This window comes from Cynocephalus volans, chromosome 10 (genome assembly GCF_027409185.1).
Source record: "Cynocephalus volans isolate mCynVol1 chromosome 10, mCynVol1.pri, whole genome shotgun sequence".
Lineage (NCBI taxonomy): Eukaryota > Metazoa > Chordata > Mammalia > Dermoptera > Cynocephalidae > Cynocephalus > Cynocephalus volans.
Window position 1 is genome coordinate 101703426 of NC_084469.1, and position 20748 is coordinate 101724173.

At 39.5% G+C, this 20748-nt stretch overlaps 1 protein-coding gene and 1 pseudogene across 1 annotated transcript; both read left to right on the forward strand.

Annotated features, from left to right (window-relative positions):
* The first annotated feature begins 455 nt into the window (after positions 1-455).
* LOC134387565 (olfactory receptor 7D4-like) lies at positions 456-2735 on the forward strand (annotated as a pseudogene).
* Positions 2736-6444: 3709 nt separating this feature from the next.
* LOC134387566 (olfactory receptor 7D4-like) lies at positions 6445-15152 on the forward strand. The gene is made up of 2 exons (XM_063110006.1): positions 6445-6500; positions 14201-15152. The coding sequence occupies exons 1-2, from the start codon at positions 6445-6447 to the stop codon at positions 15150-15152; spliced, it is 1008 nt and encodes a 335-aa protein (XP_062966076.1).
* The last annotated feature ends 5596 nt before the right edge of the window (positions 15153-20748 follow it).

Genomic DNA, 20748 nt, shown 5'->3' on the forward strand with positions numbered 1-20748 from the left:
ACTCTATGTTTTGATAATTAACTCTGCTGATTTTACATCCCCACTCAACAGCATGTGCACATGACCACACTCTCTCACATACACCTTGTATTTGATTTGTGCTCTTCTTTCCCCTTCTCTTATGTATGCAGTCCTCATATTTTTGCCATTTCTTAGAAGAATTCACCCTACATGTCTTCTGTGTAAGAAGCAGCCATATGGATCTTCATTAATTAGGAGTGTTGTTTGGTGGCCCAAAGAGGTAACTGACCTGTTGTATTTGTAAGAATCAGGGAACGTCATCTCGATGGCTGGCCCTTTTAAGGAGGATATCAGTAAATGATATCTATTCAAGACACTCATTGTGATATTAAGAACAGAAGTTTATATTTATGAAAGGCCCATTGAATGTCTCAGAAAGCACAGTAGAAAAATGACATGCATCATTTCATTGAATTTCACTCTTTGATTCCACCATGGAGGGAATATTTGCTACTCCTACAATGGAAGTGAATGATCTGGAGGTAAGAGTGTTTAAATAACTTTCTCAGTCACACACAGCAGGATATTGGCAAAATAAAATTTTATTCCAGGAAGTCTGACTCAAGAAACCATTTCCTTAGTTAATCTCTTCTGGATGTCTATACTCCAATGTTTATTGCAGCCCTATTTACATTAGCCAAGAGTTGGAACCAGCCCAGATGTCCATCATCTGATGACTGGATAAGGAAACTGTGGTGTATCTACACAATGAATATTACTCTGCTATAAAAAAGAACTAAATACTACCATTTGCAACAGCATGGATGGACTTAGAGAAAACTTTATTAAGAGAAACAAGTCAGGCACAGAAAGGGAAATACCATATGTTCTTACTTACGTGTGGGAGCTAAAAATAAGTAAATAAACACACAAACAAATCAAGGGTGGGGAGGGGAAGAAGATAGAATAACCACAAAAATTCCTTGAACTATTTAAGTCTACTGAACAGATATGATATGGGGGGAGGGTAGGGGGTGGACAGGAATGGGTAAAGGGCATGAAAATCAACTACAATGTATATTGAGGAGAAAAAGAAAAGAAAAAGAAAAAAGAAACAATTTTCTACATAAAGGCTCTATACTGTAGCTTGAAAAAATTATAATCCTAAAAAGTTATCATAAAATATTTTATAATTTTTGAAGTTTAATAATAATAACCGTAATAAGAACAGCTATCATGTATTGGAATGTCTACAGTGCACCAAGGCATTTTTAAACCTTGAATAGGAGGTAATAGTAATAACTACCTTTTTAGAAAGAAAGAAAGAAAGCATACAGAGTTAACTCTCACATCACTAGGAAACATCCAGTCACAGAATAAAAGTTGTTTGAGTTAAAAATCCATGTCTTAATCACTATTGTATGATAATGGAAGCATAGCGATTATCAAGGGGAAAACATAAAATATCTTACATTATTTGGGGAGGTTCATATCAAAGAAAACATTAATTTATGTCCATAGATTCTAATACAAGTAGCATTTACTTATTTGGTTGAAGGGGAAGGGACTGGGCAGTACGCAAACAAGAGTATTAAAAGAAGCCAGCAGATAACAAAAAGAGATCTAGCCTTAATTAAAGAAAGTCAGAATGAGTTTACATATGTAAAATGTAATTGGACTACCACACGGCTGAGTGAATTACTGTCAATGGAAGGACTCAATAGAGAGTGAAGGACACTCAGCCAACGGTGACGTTGTGAAGTGACCACTAGCTGAGGTGTCAGTTGCCTGTTCATTGAATGCTGCTTTTGCCTCCTTCCCAGGCAGACACCCCAGCTGCATGGGAGCAGAAAACCAAACAAATATCAGAATTCCTACTATTGGGATTCTCAGAGCATTCTAACCTCCAGCCCCTTCTCTTTGCACTGTTCCTGTCCGTGTACGTGGTCACTGCACTCAGGAACCTGCTCATCATCCTGGCCATCACCTCGGACCCCCACCTCCACACCCCCATGTACTTCTTCCTCTCCAACCTGTCCTTCACTGACATCTGTGTTATCTCCACCATGGTCCCAAAGATGCTGGTGAACATCCATACACAGAGCAAAGGCATCTCCTAAACATGGTGCCTCACACAGGTGTATGTTTTTAATATTTTTGCTGGAATAGATAATTTCCGCTTGACTGTGATACCTGATGACTGATATGTGGCCATCTGCCACCCCCTGAACTGCATCGTCATCAGGAACCCCCGCCTCTGCGCCCTGTTGGTTGTGAGGTCTTGGTTCATCATTTTCTGGGTCGCCCTGGTTCACATTCTACTGATGATGTAGCTGACCATCTCTACAGACACTGAGATTCCACATTTGTTCTGTGAACTCACTCAGCTTCTCAAGGAGGCCTGCTGTGATACCCTTATCAATAACCTCTTTGTGTATGTGATGACTGCACTGCTGGGTGTGTTTCCCATCACAGGGATCCTCTTCTCGTACTCTAGGATTGTCTCATCCTTAATGAATATGTCCTGTACCACAAGCAAGTGTAAAGAGTTTTCCACATGTGACTCTCACCTCTCTGTGGTCTTGTTTTATGGGACAAGGTTTGTGGAATTCCTCAGTTCTGCTGTGACCCATTCTTCCCAGAGTAGCTCAGTTGCCTCAGTGATGTACACTGTGGTCACCCCCATGCTGCACCCCTTCATCTACAGCCTGAAGAACAAGGCTGTGAAGGGGGACCTGGGAAGACTCCTCACCAGAGCAGCTATTTGTCTGTGATTGATCACTGGTCTCAGATACAAGTGGACATTTTAAGCCCCTAAAACAAATTTTGTGAATTTAAATATTCTGCCTCTTGTTCTCCTGTATAAGACAAGCTTAATTTCTTATTCCCAATGCACCTAAGAATTTGGTTTTATATGTTTTTGCATTTGTTTCTTCTCAACAACTTTCTCAGTAATTTCTTTTAAGTTTTTGTTTCCTCTTCATTGTCCTTAAAGTTCCATCTCTGGTAATCATTTTGACAGCCATTCCTGAGCTTTCTGGTTTGATGTTTAAAGCACTTGTTATATCACATACCTACATCATTACCACAAAAAATGATACTCTTGAATGTTGGCATTCTTTGCTTTAATTTGATTGTTTTCTTGTTATCCCTGGAGGAAATGGAATAAAAACCAAACAATTGTCATCATAAAGTGCTTACAATATTAGGACTGTGTGTGTTGATTTATATGTATGACTTTAATCCTGAAAATAGTTATTTGAGATATTTCCTCTCTTTTACCCCATTTCTCAAAGCAAAAGACTGAGATTGATTTGAAATGAACTCACCCTGGCAGCCTGACATGGAGATCACACTCCTAATTTGATATGCCAGTTTTTGTAAGAATGATGACTTAATTTTAAACACAAAATGTGGAATCTAGTATGAATGTTGCTTGGCTTATAAAACTCATAGTGATATTCTGTCTAGGATAACTCTGAAATGTTGCTTCATTCTTTGTGATCCTTGATTTTTCCTTCCTTCTTTCTTCTGTCTGTCCACCTCCTTTTCCTTTTTCCTCCTTGTTTTTTCTTCCTTCCCTCATTGCCCCCTTCCTTCCTTTGCTTTTTCCTTTTGGCTGTTTTATTGGTTAATGTTAACTTGCTCCATGCCTTTTTATGGGTTGAAAAATATTTCACTGTGTGTATACACCACACATTGCTTATACATTTACCCATAAATGGACATTTGGGTTATTTCCATCTCTTGGCTATTGTAAATAGTGCTGATATTTGTAATAATAATTCTTTAATATAATATAATACGATATATGCATAAATGTAATATAATGTAATATAGTCTATGTTTAACTCTTTGAGGGCTCACCAAATTGTGTTTCATAGAAGCTGGTGCGTTTCCAACAATGTATGAGGTTTCTAATATTATCACATTTTCGCCAATACTTATAATTCTTTTTTAAAAAAATTAAAGCCTCCTAGTAGATATGAAGTGGTTCTCATTGTGCTTTTGATATGCATTTTCCTAATGATTAATGAGCATTTTTTCATATGCTTGTTTGCAATCCGTATATCTGCTGTGGAGAAATGTCTTTTCAAATGTTTGCTCATTCGGCTGTCCTGTAGGTCGTCCTTCTGTTGCTGATCTGCAGGACTTCTTTATATATTCTGAATATGTGACACATATTTGACATATATTTTGCAAATATTTCCCTCATTCTGTATGTTACCTCTACATTTCTTCAATTATATAATTTATTTTTATTAATTATACTCATAATGGTATATAATAAATCTCAAGCTTATTGCTTCTGTTTTAAGTGAAAATTTTGACCAAAATCTATGTAATTCCTCATGCTACAGCCTCTGGTAGCCACCATATGACTCTTTACTCATATGAGCTTGACTTTTTTAGGTTCCAGATGTAAGAGATACCTTGTGGTATTTGTCTTTCTGTGCCTGGCTTATTTCACCTAACGTTATATCCTCCAGGTTTATCCATGTGTTGGCAAAGTTTTGAGGCTTAATTGTATTCCATTGTGTGTATATGCAGGTTTTAAAATTAATTATTTAAATTATTTTAATCGATGCACAAGAATTGCACATTTTGGGGGGGGTACATGTGATAGATTGATATATATTTACAATGTGTGATGATCAAATCAGAGTAATTGAGATATCCATCACCTCAACACATCATTTCTTTGCATTGGGAACATTCCAAATCTTCTATTCTAGCTCTTTTGAAATATAAAATAAATTCTTGGTAACAACTATAGTCACCTTACTTTGCTATGGAACACTAGAAATTATTCCTCCTATACAAAAATCAGTAAAAGGATGTAGATTTGCTTTTACACTGTTGTGCCTGGGAAGAATGCATATGGAATGAAAAGACAAGGATCTACGTCGTTGGCTCTCTGTACTTGCTGGCTCTATTATAACTGTGAATGAACACACACAACAACCTTAGATTGAGAAGGATATGACTACCAAGATCTCTGACCTCTCAGGAATAAAGGTTTGGGTAATACTACTGAATAATTCATCAAGTGCTGCTAAGATGAAAGCTGAGGGTGAAGGGAATTTAGAAGGGATAGTAGAGAAAGAAGAGGATGAGACTGTTGTAACCTCAAAACTAACTGAGTAATGAAGGCTGTAGTTTGTCTCATTAGTTTCTTTCTTCTAAGATCTCCCTCAGAATGAAAGACCACGGGGACCATGGAGGAGGTAGTCCCCCAACCTCGTAGAGTAAATCTGTTTATGCAAGGGGTGGACTGTAGTGACCATGAAAAATGGCCTCTTAGAAATCCTGCTGCATGGGACAGAGTTGACTGTCTGCCATAACTAGCATTTCACTGGATCCACCACTATGTCCCTGTTGTGTCTATGTTCCCTTTGGGCAGTACCCACCAGGAAATAAACATGGAATGGGTACTAGTACAGGCCCAGCCATGGAAGATGTATAATTCTTCTCATGGGTGTCTTTATCCAAGGACTACCCATCAGCCTGGCTAAACCTTTGGTATCACTGCACTACAATCACAGACTCTCTCGACCCTACCCTCCCTTTGTCTCCCAGTCATTTCACAGATATCAGATCTGCATTGTAGTCTGAAGCCTTTCCCTCACTACTGACCATTCTCTTCACAGGCATACTCACACCACATTAAAAAATTAACTCAAAAAACAGTTTAATTGCTAAAATATAATAGCTCAGAGCATGTATCTCTTAGAAGACAACATGAAGAAGATAACATCGCCTTGGATTGGCAATGAATTCTTACATATGACTCCAAAAGCATGAGCAACTGTGTGTTTTTCAAGAATCGGAGGAGCCCTACATAGTCAAGTTGCCACCGCCTGACTGGTTGGTCCCCTCAAAAACTAGTGCCATCTTGGGGGCTCAGCTGTGGTCTCTTGTTGCTGACAGTTTGGACAATAAGAGGCAGAGGCAGCTAGATCAATATTTATAAATGGATGTTTCTGCCACTCTGTTCATAGCTCATCATGCCATAGGGTGGCCAATGAAAAAGGCTGGCAAATGTTCCATGTTCAAATGAGTGCCTATGTGGTTTCTCAATGCCTTTTCTGTGACATATGACACAAAAATTTTCATGTAATGCCCACCCCTTTATGTCCATCAACATGCCTGTCTCCAGAATTCCAGGCATTTCCCTTCCAATCTCAGAACTACATGGTTACAGCACCTCAAATCACTCTTTCTGCACAAGAAAATAGATAACCAGATGTGCTGCTTGCAGCTCCACCCACTGTGAGGATTTTCTCTGTGCACTCATTTTCAAAGATACTCCTGAACTTGGCTATAATAAAGCGATGATCTATTTTTTGCTTGCACTCACATACCAAGCCAACCCATCTGTAAACCGAGGTATTTTTCTCCTAGTTCAGCTAGTAGTATGGGACATCTTCTCCCCCACAATAGGCCACAGGTGCAAACTGAGGAAGTGATGTTGGTGCGATAATGGAGGCCTCACAGTCTGTACTACCTCTTGGGTCTGGGCTGTCTGCTCGTGCAGCGTACTCATACCTATGGCTCAATTCAGGTTTGATCCCAAATGCACCATTTCACCATGGACTGGTTGTAAACCTTTTTGATTTCATGACTTAGGATGTCCAATAGAACCAGAGTTATAATGGGAAGTTTCAGATATGTGGTCACAGAGCAGATTGGTGGTGGCTGGGAATTTTCTTCTATACACTATTTGGCTATTCTGGATTTCTGTGCTCTCTGGGATCTCTGTGTATGTCTTTCCCTGGGTCAAGGCAGTCATGCATCCTGCACAGGGTGTGCAATTCTCCCTGCAGTTTGGGTCACTGGGATGCTGGCTTACCTCTTTCTGGTGGCTGTTTGTGACCTATCTTGTGTCAGTGCATGGTGGCAGTCGTGGTTCCTGCCCATGGCCAATCTGACTGGCACAGTGGCAATAGTGATGGTGTGTATGGTTGCCAGAGGCAGCAGGCGAAACACTGCAGGGCGTAGCAACCAGGGTCCCACACCCAGCTAGGCTGGCTACTGCTTCAGCACCAGGAGAGGGTCCTACCCATGGCTGGTCTGGCTGATATGGCAGCATGGGCAAGGATGCCACACAAAGATGGTCTGGCTGCAGGTGGCTATGGGAGGAGGGGTCCCATGCACAGCCATGCTGGCTCATGTGGCAGCTTTGGCAGGAGATCCCATGTGCAACCATGGCTGGCTGGTACAGTAGCAGGGGCAGGGATCCTGTTTATGAGTAGTCTGACTGGTGTGGTGGTGGTGTGGGTAGCTACAGGAGGGTGCTGAAGGTGGCAGCAGCAGGAGTTCTTATGCCCAGCTGATCTGACTGGTGCAGCAGCCACACTGCACATGTCTACAGCCGGGATCATGCACTTGGCCAGGCTGGCTGGTGTGATGGAGTGGGCAAGGATCCTGTGCACAGCTGGTCTGGGCAGCACTTCAGTGGCTGGCGTCACACTGCAGGTGGCAACTGAATGGGGTGTAGTGAAACTCACTATGGAAATGCAGGCAATGGTTCTAGGTCCTGACAATGTCACCAGCAATTCTGGTGGTGGTAGCAGTGGGCCTCTTCTGGTCTTCTTCAGGAGGAATATATCCTGGGTTCCTCTAGTTTGCCACCTTCCCACAATCTCAGTAACTACGTTAATGTTTAATGGACAGGTAATATAAAAAGATGTAATTGTGACAGCAAAAATTATAATATGGGAGGAGGGAATGGAGTCAATGTGCAGAAATTTTATTGTTTATGTTCTGTTTGAGATCAAAGTTAAATAGTTATCAGTTTTAAACAGCTTGTTATAAGATGTTTTTTGTAAGCTTTATGGCAACCATGAAGCAAAAACATATAATAAATACACTAGAAATAAAAAGCAAAAAATCAAAATGTACTAACAGAGAAAACCACTTAAACACACACACACAAACACAGACACACACAAAGTAACAGAAGGAAATAAGAGTATCTACAAAACAACTAGACACAAGTAACATAATGACAGGAGAAAATTTTTACCTATCAATAAGTACCTTGAATGCAAATGTACTAAATTTTCTAATTAAAAGACATGAATGGCTGAGTAGTTAAAATTAACAAGACCCAACTGTATGTGGTCTACAGGAAAATCAGTTCACCTGTAAGAATGCACATAAACTAAAAGTGAAGGGATGGAAAAAGATATTCCATCCAAATGAAAACAAAAAATGAGCAATGTACCTATATTAATATCATATGAAATAGACTTTAAGTCAAAACAGCAAAAGGGGGAAAAGAAGGTTGCTATATTATGATAAAGTGGTCAATTTAGCAAAAGGATATAACATGTAAATATATCTGTACCCAACAGTGAAGAAGCTGAAAATATAAAGCAAATATTAATAGATATAAAAGGAGCTATACACCACAATACAATAATGGTAGGGGTCATGAATACTCCACTCTCAATAGATAATCCAAGCAGAAAATCTACAAATAAAGATTGAAGTTAAACTGCACTCTAGACAAAATGAACTAAACAGACATTTACAGAACATTGCATACAACATTTGCAGAATGCACTTTTTTCTCCAAAGCATATGGAACATTCTCCAGGATAGGCCATATGTTGGCCACAAAACAAGTCTCAAAAGATTTTTTAAAATCTACATTATATGAAGTGTCTTTTCTGACCGTAATGGAATAAAGCTAGAAATCAATGACAAGAGAAACCTTGGAAACTGTAAAAATACATGAAAATTAAATAATATACACCTAACAACCAATGGGTCAATGAAAGGGCCGGCCTGTGGCTTACTCGGGAGAGTGTGGTGCTGATAGCACCAAGGCCACAGGTTCGGATCCCTATGTAGGGATGGCTGGTTAGCTCACTTGGGAGAGCGTGGTGCTGACAATGGGTCAATGAAGAAATTAAGAAAGAAATTTTAAAATTTCATGAGACAAATGAAAATGGAAACAAAATATATTGAAGTCTATAGAACACGGCATACCTATCTTAAGAGAAAAGTTTATATCAATAAACACCTACATCAAAAAAATAGAAAGAGATCAATTAAAAAAGCTAACATTGCTCCTTAATGAACTAGTGAAGTAAGAATAAACTGTTTGCAAAATTAATACAATGAAAGAAGTAATAAAAATCAGAGCAGAAATGAATAAAACAGAAACCAAAAAAAAAATAAGGCAAATAATCAACACAATAAAGAGTTGATCTTTTGAAAATATAAACAAAACCAACAAACTAACATAAAAAAGGAGAGAAGGGTCAAATAAAAAAAATCAGTTAGAATGCATTCCACAGAAATGCCAAAAATCATTAGAGACTATTATGAAAAACTAACAACAAATTGGAAAACTTAAAAGAAATGATCAAATTCTTGGACATGTAAAAGCTACCAAGATTGAAACATGAATAAATTTAATACCTAAACAGACAGATAATGAGTAACAAGACTAAATCACTAATAAAGTCTAACATCAAGGAAAGGCCCAGAACCTGATGACTTCAGTGCTGAATTCTACCAAACATTTTAAAGGAAGAAAGAAAAAACAAAAACTAAAATCAATTCTTCTGAAACACAGTGAACAGACAACCTACTGAATGAGAAAAAATATTTGCAAACTATGCGTCTGACAAAGGATTAATATCCAGAATATATAAGAAACTCAACTCAACAGTAAAAATATTAATTAAAAACCAAATAATCCAAATATAAAGTGAGCACAGGAGCTGAATAGACATTTCTCAAAAGAAGACATACAAGTGACCAACAGGTACATGAAAAAATGCTTGACAGCACTAATCATCAGATAAATGCAAATCAAAGTCACAATGAGATATCATCTCATCCTACTTAGAATGGCTAGTATAAAAAAGACAAAAAATAACAAATGCTCAGGAGGACGTGAAGAAAAGGGAACACATCCATTGCTGATGGGAACGTAGATTAGTACAACCACTATGGGAAACAGTACAGAGCTTCCTCAAAAAAATTAAAAATAGGAATACCATATTGATCCAGCAATCTCCCTGTTGTGTTTACATCTAAAGAAAATGAAATCAGTATGTCAAAGTGATATCCGCACACCCACATTTATTGCAGTACTATTCAGAATTGCAAGGATGTAATAATCTCAGTGTCAAAGAAAGAATGGATAAATAATAATGGTATATTTATGCAATGAAATACTATTCAGCTGTAAACAATGAAATCCTGTCATTTGCAGCAACATAGATGAGCCGAGATAATACTATGTTAGGGGAAACAAGCCAGTCACAGAAAGACAAATACCACCTGATCTCACTCATACGTAAAATGTTAAAAAGCTGATCTTATAAAAGTAGAGAGCAGAATAGTGGTTATGAGAGGCTGGCAAGGGGAGGTTGGAGGAGAGGATGGTAAATTAGTACAAAGTGACAATTAGAGCAGAGGAGTAAGTTCTAGTGTTCCATTTCACAATAAGATGACTGTAGTTAACATTAATAAGTTGTACACTTCAAAATGACAAGAAGAGAGGATTTTGAATGTTCTTACCACAAAAAAATTATACTTATCTAAGGTGGTGGGTAAGCAAATTACCTTACTTTGATTATTACATATTGTATACATGTATTGAAAAGTCACCCCACTAATATCTATAATTAGTATATGTCAATTGAAAATAAATTAGTTAATTAAAAATTTTTCCTAAGAGGGTAAGATCTTACGCTAAGTGTTTTTATCACACACGAAAAATAATTGAGAGGGTAGAAGGAAACTTTGGGAGGTGACGTATATGTCCATGACCTTGATGGTGGTGATGGTTTCGTGGATGTATACTTATCTACAAACTCATCAAATTGTATCCATTAACTATGTACAGCTTTTTACATTTTAACTACTCCTCAGTAAACTGGTTAATAAATTAAGATTAAAATTTTTTAAATGAAAAAATATCTTTGTCTTCATAACGGTGTAGACAACAAGTGATTCAACGATCTCCAAATATTTGTCACAGAAACACATCATAGGGAGTTAGTTGCTGGTTTGCTTCATTGCAGAAATTAAACTTTCCTCAGGGGAACTCTGGGACTTTTAAATCAAACCAAATGAAGGAGAGTTTCTCCTTAGTGGATATAAATCCATCTTCCCCTACTGCTGCCAACACAGACACAAATTGGACTGAAACTTTTCCATTTTGCTACCTTCTTTGTACCCCAAGTGCACTGAATTGTTAGAGTGAAAAGACAATAGAATAATGTCTTTAATGAGGAGCTCTGAGAATTCAACCCTCGAGACACTAGAAACTTAAACATGCCCCTGTTGCCCCTCACCTGTAATGCTGTGCTCCAGCCTAGATGAAAACCCAGTTGTGTTTATTGGGTACAGCACATGGAGGAGAGAAAGCTTCAGCCATAACCATTAGAGAGAGTCAGTGTGCTCCATGTGGGCTGGTAGAGTGAGACAGAAAAGAGGAACGTGTGCACTGGGCTTTACGTTCAGAGTAATGAATCCAAGACATTCTTACATCGATTTAGTCTCTGAAGGTGAGGTCCATGTACTTATAAGGTAATTTAATTTTCACTGAAGCCAATCTTTTTCAGCTCTCATACTGTTTACTTTTCTTCCTTGCTGGAACCTAGAATCTCTCTCCAGTCGGAGTTAGAAATGACCATTCCTGGAATGTATTATTTTCTGGAAAGTCTCCATATTTTCTCCACTCTCTCCCATAAAATGCAGGTTCCTGTTAGATTTCCTGTGTCCAATCATTTCTCCACAAACTATTCACTGAGATCAACTATGCATGAGGTATTGTCTAGTTTCTTCTTAATGTCATTGGATTTTCTTTTATAATGCACCAAACTATTTTTGCTGGCAAATCTGACTTACTGATATCACTGAATAGTTCTGTATTGTTGCTGTTATTTATTTTTTCACCTCAATATCCACAATGTAATAAAAATAATATAATAATTTCTGAAGCTTTGTACTCAGGCCAATTTCCATTTCTTATTTTAGCAATCTCTTTAAATGTTCAGGAGAATATCAAATGATTGCAGTTAGAGTAGAAAGCCTTGGCCTGTTTATGAATTAACGTGAATGTCGTAGAATTTTTATGCAGAGTAACTTGTTGGCTGTGGTTATCAAGCAACCGTTCTTCATTGGATAAAGACATTATCCTTGTTTCCCTAATGCCTCAGAGTCTCTGCCCTGGCTGCTAACCACAGTAATCACTGTTAAATTTTCAAAACGCATTTTTGGTATTGTAATTGTGGTTATGATTTCTTTTTATCAACCTATTCTTATGAAAAATTAGACTAATAAACACCTTAATATTAAACCATCTTTCATAACTAGAATAGGTATTACTTGTTCATCATGTATTATTCTTTTAAAACATATGAATGCATTTTATTTAACCTCGCCATTCAATTTCATGTCTGTATTTAGGCATCTCACGAGCTTGACAATTTTGGTTTTTGTGCTGTAGTTGTCACTTTTGGTCTCAAACTTAATTACACCTCTAACATTTGTATTAATTGAGCACCTACTATGTGACAGGTACTATTTAAGTCCCAGGATAGAAATATGATGGGACAATGCAGTCACAACCTTGGACCCACAAATAAACATAAAGATACTAACATGAAAGACACATCAATGAGGAGTACATGATGCTCTACTGCAGGGATCACACCCTCTGTCACTCTGGATCCTCAATCCCTTCTCTCCATCACAATTGTCTCTCAAACCCTCTTCATTACCGAGCTCACTGAACCATATGCAAATTAGCATTCTGTTTCTCAGCCTAGAATGTTTATTCTTTCCTCACTTACTCTAACAATGACCTATCCTTCCTTCCTAGCGGCATTTTAGAAAAATCTCACCTACCCAGCTTCCCTAACTCAATCGTTCCTCTTTAATTAATTAACATTCTGTAGGCATTAATAATACTGACATTTCTTCTAGCATGGAGATTGTAAAGATGTATTTTCAAATCTGAAATTTGCCGTTTAATCATTCTTGGATGATTTGATTTATATAAACTTTCAAAAATTTTAATCAGATTGATCCATTATATATTCTGGCAATTAACTCTGCTGGTGTGAATACAACATATCCGCACTCAAGAGCATGCACACATGAGGACACATTTTCAAATACCCCATGAATTTGATCTTAAAAATTGTGTGCTTTTTTTTTTCTTCTCTTATGTATGTACTCCACATGCTTTTTCCTCTTCTTGGAGGAATTCACCTGGCAAGCATTCTGTGAAAGAAGTGCTGTATGGAGGTCCAAAGAGGTAACAAACCTGTTATATTTACAATAAGCTTAATTCCACCCTTCATGGCTCCCCCCATTTAAGGGGGATATTGCTAAATGATAGTCATGTCATACAAATTTATTGTGATGTACGAACAAGAGTCGATGTTTATTAAATACCCATTGTATGTCATGGGAAACACAGTAGAAAAATCCTATGCACAATCTCACTTAATTTCACTCTTCAATTCTACCATGCATGGGATGTTAAAGTGAAAGGTCTGTAGGTAACAGAGTTTAAAACACTTTCTCCAGGTTACACAGAACCCATGTTCTAAATCAGAGCTCTGTACTGGTCCTTCGGAGAGCTATATGTTCAAAGTAACTATCATAAATGTAAGAGTTTAATAATAATGATAATGACATCTATTATTATTGAGACTTCATGTGTGAAAAAGGAATTTTTGAACCTCACAGCAATGTAACACTCTTACTTTGGTTAACCACAAATTTAGGGGAAAAAAATAATGGACTGAGAGCTAATTGTCACATCACCAGGAAGCATCAGGTCACACAATAAAGGATGTATGAGTTGAAAATCCATGTTTTAATCACTACTGTAGAGCTTCTAGAAAGAAAAAAAAAATTGGAATTATCAAGGAAAACACATAAAATGTAATCAGATATTTTGGAAGTGTCATATCAAAGAAGAAATTGGTTTCTGTCCATAGATTCAAATAGGGTTATTAAAACTAATGCATAGGTGATAAAATAATATATATTTCCATTAAATTTTAAAAGTCTGAGCAATCATACACATTTAAAATGGAAACAGGAAACCAGCTGGCTGAGTGAGTCGCTGTCAATGGAAGGACTCAATAGAGGTTGAAGGACGTTTATCCAAGGGAGACATTGTAAAGTGATGACTAGCTGAGAAGTCAGGTGGCTGTTCATTGAACACTGATTTTCCCTCATTCCCCAACAGACACACCAGTTACGTAGAAGCAGAAAACCACACAGAACTATCAGAATTCCTCCTCCTGGGCCTCTCAGAGGATCCTGAACTTCAGCCACTTCTCTTTGGACTGTTCCTGTCCATGTACCTGGTCACTGTGCTTGGGAACCTACTCATAATCCTGGTTGTCAGCTCTGACTCCCACCTCCACACCCCCATGTACTTCTTCCTCTCCAAACTGTCCTTTGTTGACATTTGTTTCACCACCAGCATAGTCCCCAGGATGCTGGTGAACATCCAGGCACACAACAAAGGCATCTCCTACACAGGGTGCCTTACTCAGATGTATTTTATTATGATCTTATCTGGACTGGATAATTTACTTCTGACTGTGATGGCCTATGACCGGTACGTGGCCATCTGCCACCCACTGCACTACATGGTCATCATGAACCCCAGCCTCTGCATGCTGTTGGTTCTGATGTCTTGGTTCATCGTTTTCTGGGTCACCCTGGTTCACATTCTACTGATGATTAGGCTGACCTTCTCTATAGGCACTGAGATTCCACATTTCTTCTGTGACTTTGTTCAGCTTCTCAAGGTGGCCCACTCTGATACCCTCATCAATTACATCTTCTTGTACGTAGCAACTGCACTGCTGGGTGTGTTTCCCGTCACAGGGATCCTCTTCTCTTACTCTAGGATTGTCTCATCCTTAATGCAAATGTCCTCCACTGCAGGCAAGTATAAAGCATTTTCCACCTGTGGCTCTCACCTCTCTGTGGTCTCCTTGTTTTATGGAACTGGACTTGGGGTCTATCTCAGTTCTGCTATGACCCATTCTTCCCAGAGAAGCTCAATTGCCTCGGTGATGTACACTGTGGTCACCCCCATGCTGAACCCCTTCATCTACAGCCTGAGGAACAAGGATGTGAAGGGGGCCCTGGGAAGACTCCTCAGCAGAGCAGACTCTTGTCTGTGAAGCATCACTGGCCTCAGAACTAGATGCACATATGGACCCCTAAGGCCATTCATGTGCATTTTAAAATTCTGGCTCCTGTTCTCCCCCATAAGACATGCTTCATTTCTATTCACAAATCATGTGTGACTTTGCTTTGATTTATTTTTGTATTAGTTATCCAAAAAGTTCCCTCAGTAATTGCTTTTTGAGTGTATATCGCATACACTCTCCTTAAGTTCCACCTTCTTAAGTTCTTTTAACGCCATCCCTAAAAATTCAAACGAGATTGAATGCACTTTTTATGTCAAGTGCTGACATGGTCTCTCCCCAAATTATCCGCTTGAACATTAATTTCCTTCACCTTAGTTTAGTTGTGGTTTTCTTTTTCTCTGGAATAACTGGAATTAAATTTATACAAAAATCAAGGGATGCTTACCATATCACGGCTGGGCTTGTTGCTTTACATATACGAATTTATTTAATCCTGTAACAATTTCTTTGAAATATTTTCTCTGAATCAGCCCATTTTACAAAGGAAGAGACTCACATTGATGTGGACTGTAACCTAGTAACCGGGCAGTGAGCTCACACCTAACTTTCATAAGAATGTGATGTGGTTTTGTATTAAAAATGGAATCTGAATTTTAAAGCTGGTTGATTTGTATGTTTCATTGTAATATACTGCCAAGGATAACTCTAGATGTTGTTTCGTTATTCGTGTTCCTTCCTTCCTTCCTCCCTCCTGCCCTGCATTCTTTTCTTCTTTTCTTTTTTCCTTTCTTACTTCCCCCTTTCTTTCCTGTTTACTTCCTTCATTCCTTCTTTGCACTGTTTCTTTTTTCCTTTTGGCTGTTTTACAGGTTAATATTAACTTGATCCATTTCTTATTATGGCTATGACTACCTATATAGACACAAAGTGTACTAAAAAAAATCCATTCTGATATTTTCTTTGTACCACATGAAGCCAAATAGTTTGGAGATTGGAAAGACACTAGAAAAATTTCCAATAAGGGAGCTTTGAGAATTCAGCCCTCCAGGTACTACAGACTTCAAAGAGGCCCCCGTTGCCCCTACCTAATATTCTCTGGTCCAACCTTGTTGAAAACCTAACGGGTTTATCAGAGACAGTTCATGAAGAAGACAAACCTTCTGTGATAACAGTCACACAGTGTCAGTGTGTCCCAGTGAGGTCTGGTGGGGTAAGACAAAAAGAGGACAGTGGGTACTGGCCTTAACCTCTAGAATAATGAGCTTGGGTCAGTCCTATATTTATTTATTTAGCCTATGAAGGTGGAGTCCCTGTACCTAGAAGGGATTTTAGTTTCTGCTAAAATGAATCTTTCCCAGATCTCATTGTCTTTCTTTCTCTTTCTTTCTTTCTTTCTTTCTTTCTTTCTTTCTTTCTTTCTTTCTTTCTTTCTTTCTTTCTTTCATTTTCTTTCTGGGATATCTCTCTATAATAAGATTTAGAAATGGCCATAAATGGAATGTATTATTTTTTGGAATGTCTTCTCCGTATTTTCTTCACTCTCTCCCAACCATTGAAGGTTACTGGAATACAACTATTATAACAGTATTTCTGATGTTTTGTATGCAAGCCAATGTCCTTTTCTCATCTGAGTAACCTATTTGCATGTTCAGGAGAATATCAAAAGACTAATGTTGGAGTGGACTGCCTTGGCCTCTTCATGAATTGTACACAAATGTTGTCATATTTTAATGTAAGATATCCCGCTTTCTGTGGTTTCCACGCAACAATTCTTTATGGGGTTAAGAAGGTACCGCTGGTTCCTACATGCCCCAAGAATCTTTTCTGAGTCTGCTAATCACAGTCATTGCTCTTAAATATTTTCAAGTGCATTTTGTTGTATTGCGATTGTGGTTATGATTCCTATTCATTGACCTCTTGTGATGAACTGTGTTAACATATATCCTAATATTAAACCATCTTCTGATTCCTAATATCAGTATTACTAGTTCATCACATATTATTATTTTAAAAACAGATATAAGTGTATTTTATTTTACTTTACTATCCAGTTGAGTGTCTCTATTCTGGCAGGTGATGAGCTTGAAAATTTCTCTTTCATGTTCTAGTTGTCACTTGTCACCATAAACTTGCTTTTGCACCAAACATTTGTATTAGTTGAGCACCTTTTCTGTGGCATATACCCTGTAAGTCCATGCAAAGAAAAGTGATGAGACAAAACAGTCACAATCTCAGATCCATACCTAAACATAAATTTATGAACATAAAGGTCACAACAAGAAAGAGTACAACATGTTCTACTGTGGGGCTCACCCACTCTGTCCCTCCTGACCCTCCATCTCTGCCCTCTCTAGTCCTCTCCATCACCAAGTTCACTGAGCCATATGCAGATTAGCATTCTGTTCTCTCAGTCTAGAATGTTTATACATTTTTTACTTCCCCTGATTAACAATGACCCTTTCTTCCTGTCTCAACTCAAATATTTATATTAAAACATTAAATTGCTTCTCTATGATTACATTGTTTCTTTAATTAATTAACTTCTCTAGTATTAATCATACTGATCCTCTTTCTATCACAGAGAATGTAAACATTGATTTTAAAATCTGTTTCATCACTTTTCTAGGATGATTTCATTTAGATAAATTCTGAATATTTTTAAACAAATCCGAGTTTCAAGATGGCGGCGGCTGCGGCGGCTGGCGCGGAGTAGCTGAGGTGGAAAAGGTGGCCACTGGGCCTCAGGCAGCCGGGAAACTTGTGGACCTTCCTCTGGCCATCTCTTAAGGGAGGACTGCTGCTGCTGGCCGGTCGTGGGGGCTCAACGCCACTTTGCCCCCGGCAGGAGAGGCTGCCTCATTTACAGGCAACAGCTTTGAAGTGTGGAGCAGGAAAAGAACTGATTCTTAGCTGCAAAAGTGAGTCTTGAAACAGGGAACACGGCGCCAGGGCTGCTGTGGATGCAGCCAGGATCCCGGAGGCTGGGGCCGCACTGAAGGCGGCCAGCTGCCCTATTCAGGATTCGAGGTTTCAGGCCGGCATTAAAGAAGACTCCTGGGAGCGCCCGAGCGGCGCCGCGACTGAACAGCCCGAGGCGGCAGCGCCGAGAACACGGAAGGCAACAAACCAGAGACAGAGCGAGCGCCCGACCTGGCACAGCACTGTGAGTGATCCCTGGCACAGCTCTGTTCGGGGGGTGGATGACCACGCGGCTCCCCGCCTGCACCACCAGGCCACTCATTGCCCCGGTGCTGCCTCCATTTTCCCAGGTGCGGGCAGCTCCGCCCTGCTCGGCCATCACTGAGCCCATTTGCTTGGCCTGGCGCGGGGCTTTCCGGACCCTGCGGGCCGGCCTCCTCTCCCACTCCCTCCACGGTTCTCTGGCAGGGCTGGGGGTGTGGGGCGTCCCGACCAGTTTTGGGAGGGCTAGGAAGTACGGGCGGGCCGACTGTCACTCCACCACACCCTGGACTCCGCCCCGGTAAACTTCCTGTTACTGGGAGGCAGATACCATCTCTGCGACCACCAGTTTGGAAAAAAGCCTAACGAATTTCTGGTTGGGAATAGTGTGGTAGGAGAGTTCCCAGGTCCGCTTGAACCTGCCGGAGAGCAGGCTGCAGGCGGGCACTAGACTCGGTTTATACCGGGGGGATACAAAGGTGAACAAGACCCGAGAAAGATTTACACAGTGTTACAAAGGCACCCAGAGAGACCGGTCGTCTGTGCCTAGCAGAAACCTGGTAGACTTCCTGGGCGAGGCGGTGCTGAGCAGGGTCTTGAAGGCCCAGCTGATAGACAGGGGTGCAGAAGACACGCCCCAACCCAGCACAGTGTGCACAGAGGGGGGAGACGTGCGGCCAGGGCGGCAGAGACTCGACAGAAACCACACACCCGGTGGGGTCACCACTGCACGATTTAACAGCCTGGGCCAGAGCACACGGAACGGGGAGAAGTCCTGTACAGAAAGTGAAAGCTCAACAGAGATCACACACCCTGTGGTACGTGATCCACCAGCCCAGCAGAGTACAAGCTGACCAGAAAGGTGGATCCCCGGAGAAGCCCAAGACCCGAGGCAACCACACACACAAGACACTAGAGGCCAACTGAGCAGTCACGGCGGGAGCCATACCAAATTGGCAACAACAGCAACATCCTAGTTAGTCATTAGTCTTAAACCGGTGGACTGTGAAACCCCCTGCCACAATGAATAAACACCAAAAAAAAGACACCAGAAATACAAAAAATCAAGAAAGTACACCACCAAAAGTTAATAAATCTCATACTCTAGATCCTATAGAACAAGAAGCCCTTGAAATAACTGACAAGGAATTTCGAGTGATAATTCTAAAGAAACTGAATGAGATACAAGAAAACTCAGCTAGACATCATGATGAAATGAGGAAAAGTATACAGGATCTGAAAGAGGAAATATACAAGGAAATCAATATCCTGAAAAAAAATGTAGCAGAACTTGCTGAACTGAAGAAGTTATTCAGCGAAATAAAAAACACAACGGAGAGTTTAACCAGCAGGCTTGTCGAAGTTGAAGAGAGAACTTCTGAACTTGAAGATGGGCTGTTTGAAATAACACAAGCAGACAAAAAGAAAGAAAAAAGAATCAAGGACATGGAAGAAAATCTGAGAGATATATCAGACAACCTCAAGCGCTCAAATATCCGAGTCATTGGTATTCCAGAAGGGGAGGAAAATGGAGATTCCATTGAAAACATATTCAACAAAATAGTGGCAGAAAACTTCCCAGGTATAGGAAAAATCACAGATCTTCAGATCCAGGAAGCTCAACGATCTCCAAACATATTCAACCCAAAAAGGCCTTCTCCAAGACATGTCATAGTCAAATTGGCAAAACTCAGAGACAAAGAGAGAATCTTAAAAGCTGCAAGAGAGAAGCGTCAAATCACCTATAAGGGAGCCCCAATCAGGTTAACATCAGACTTTTCATCACAAACCCTAAAAGCTAGAAAGGAATGGGATGATATTTTCAAAATACTAAAAGACAAAGATTGCCAACCAAGAATACTCTACCCTGCAAGGCTATCCTTCCGAAATGAGGGGCAAATAGTATATTTCTCAGACAAACAAAAACTGCGGGAGTTCACTACCACAAGACCACCCTTACAAGAAATCCTCAAGGGAGTACTGGGTTTGGTTTCTGAAAAATAACTACCACTGCCATAAAAACCTAAGAAAAATCTAAACCCGCTAGTACAATAAAAATGGCATTCATGAAGAGAAAACAAGCTAACAAAAACACTATCTACAACCTAAGGAACCAACAAACAAAGAAACCAAACAATAAATCAGAAAGCAAGGAACAAAAGACACCTAAGACAACCAAACAACCAATAAAATGCTAAGAATAAATCAACACCTTTCAATAACAACTCTTAATGTTAAAGGCTTAAATTCCCCAATTAAAAGACACAGACTGGCTGACTGGATCAAAAAGCAGGACCCAACTATATGCTGCCTACAAGAGACCCACCTCACCCATAAAGATTCACACAGACTAAGAGTGAAAGGATGGAAAAAGATTTACCATGCAAACAGAAAAGAAAAACGAGCTGGAGTGGCTATTCTTATATCTGACAAAATAGACTTTAAA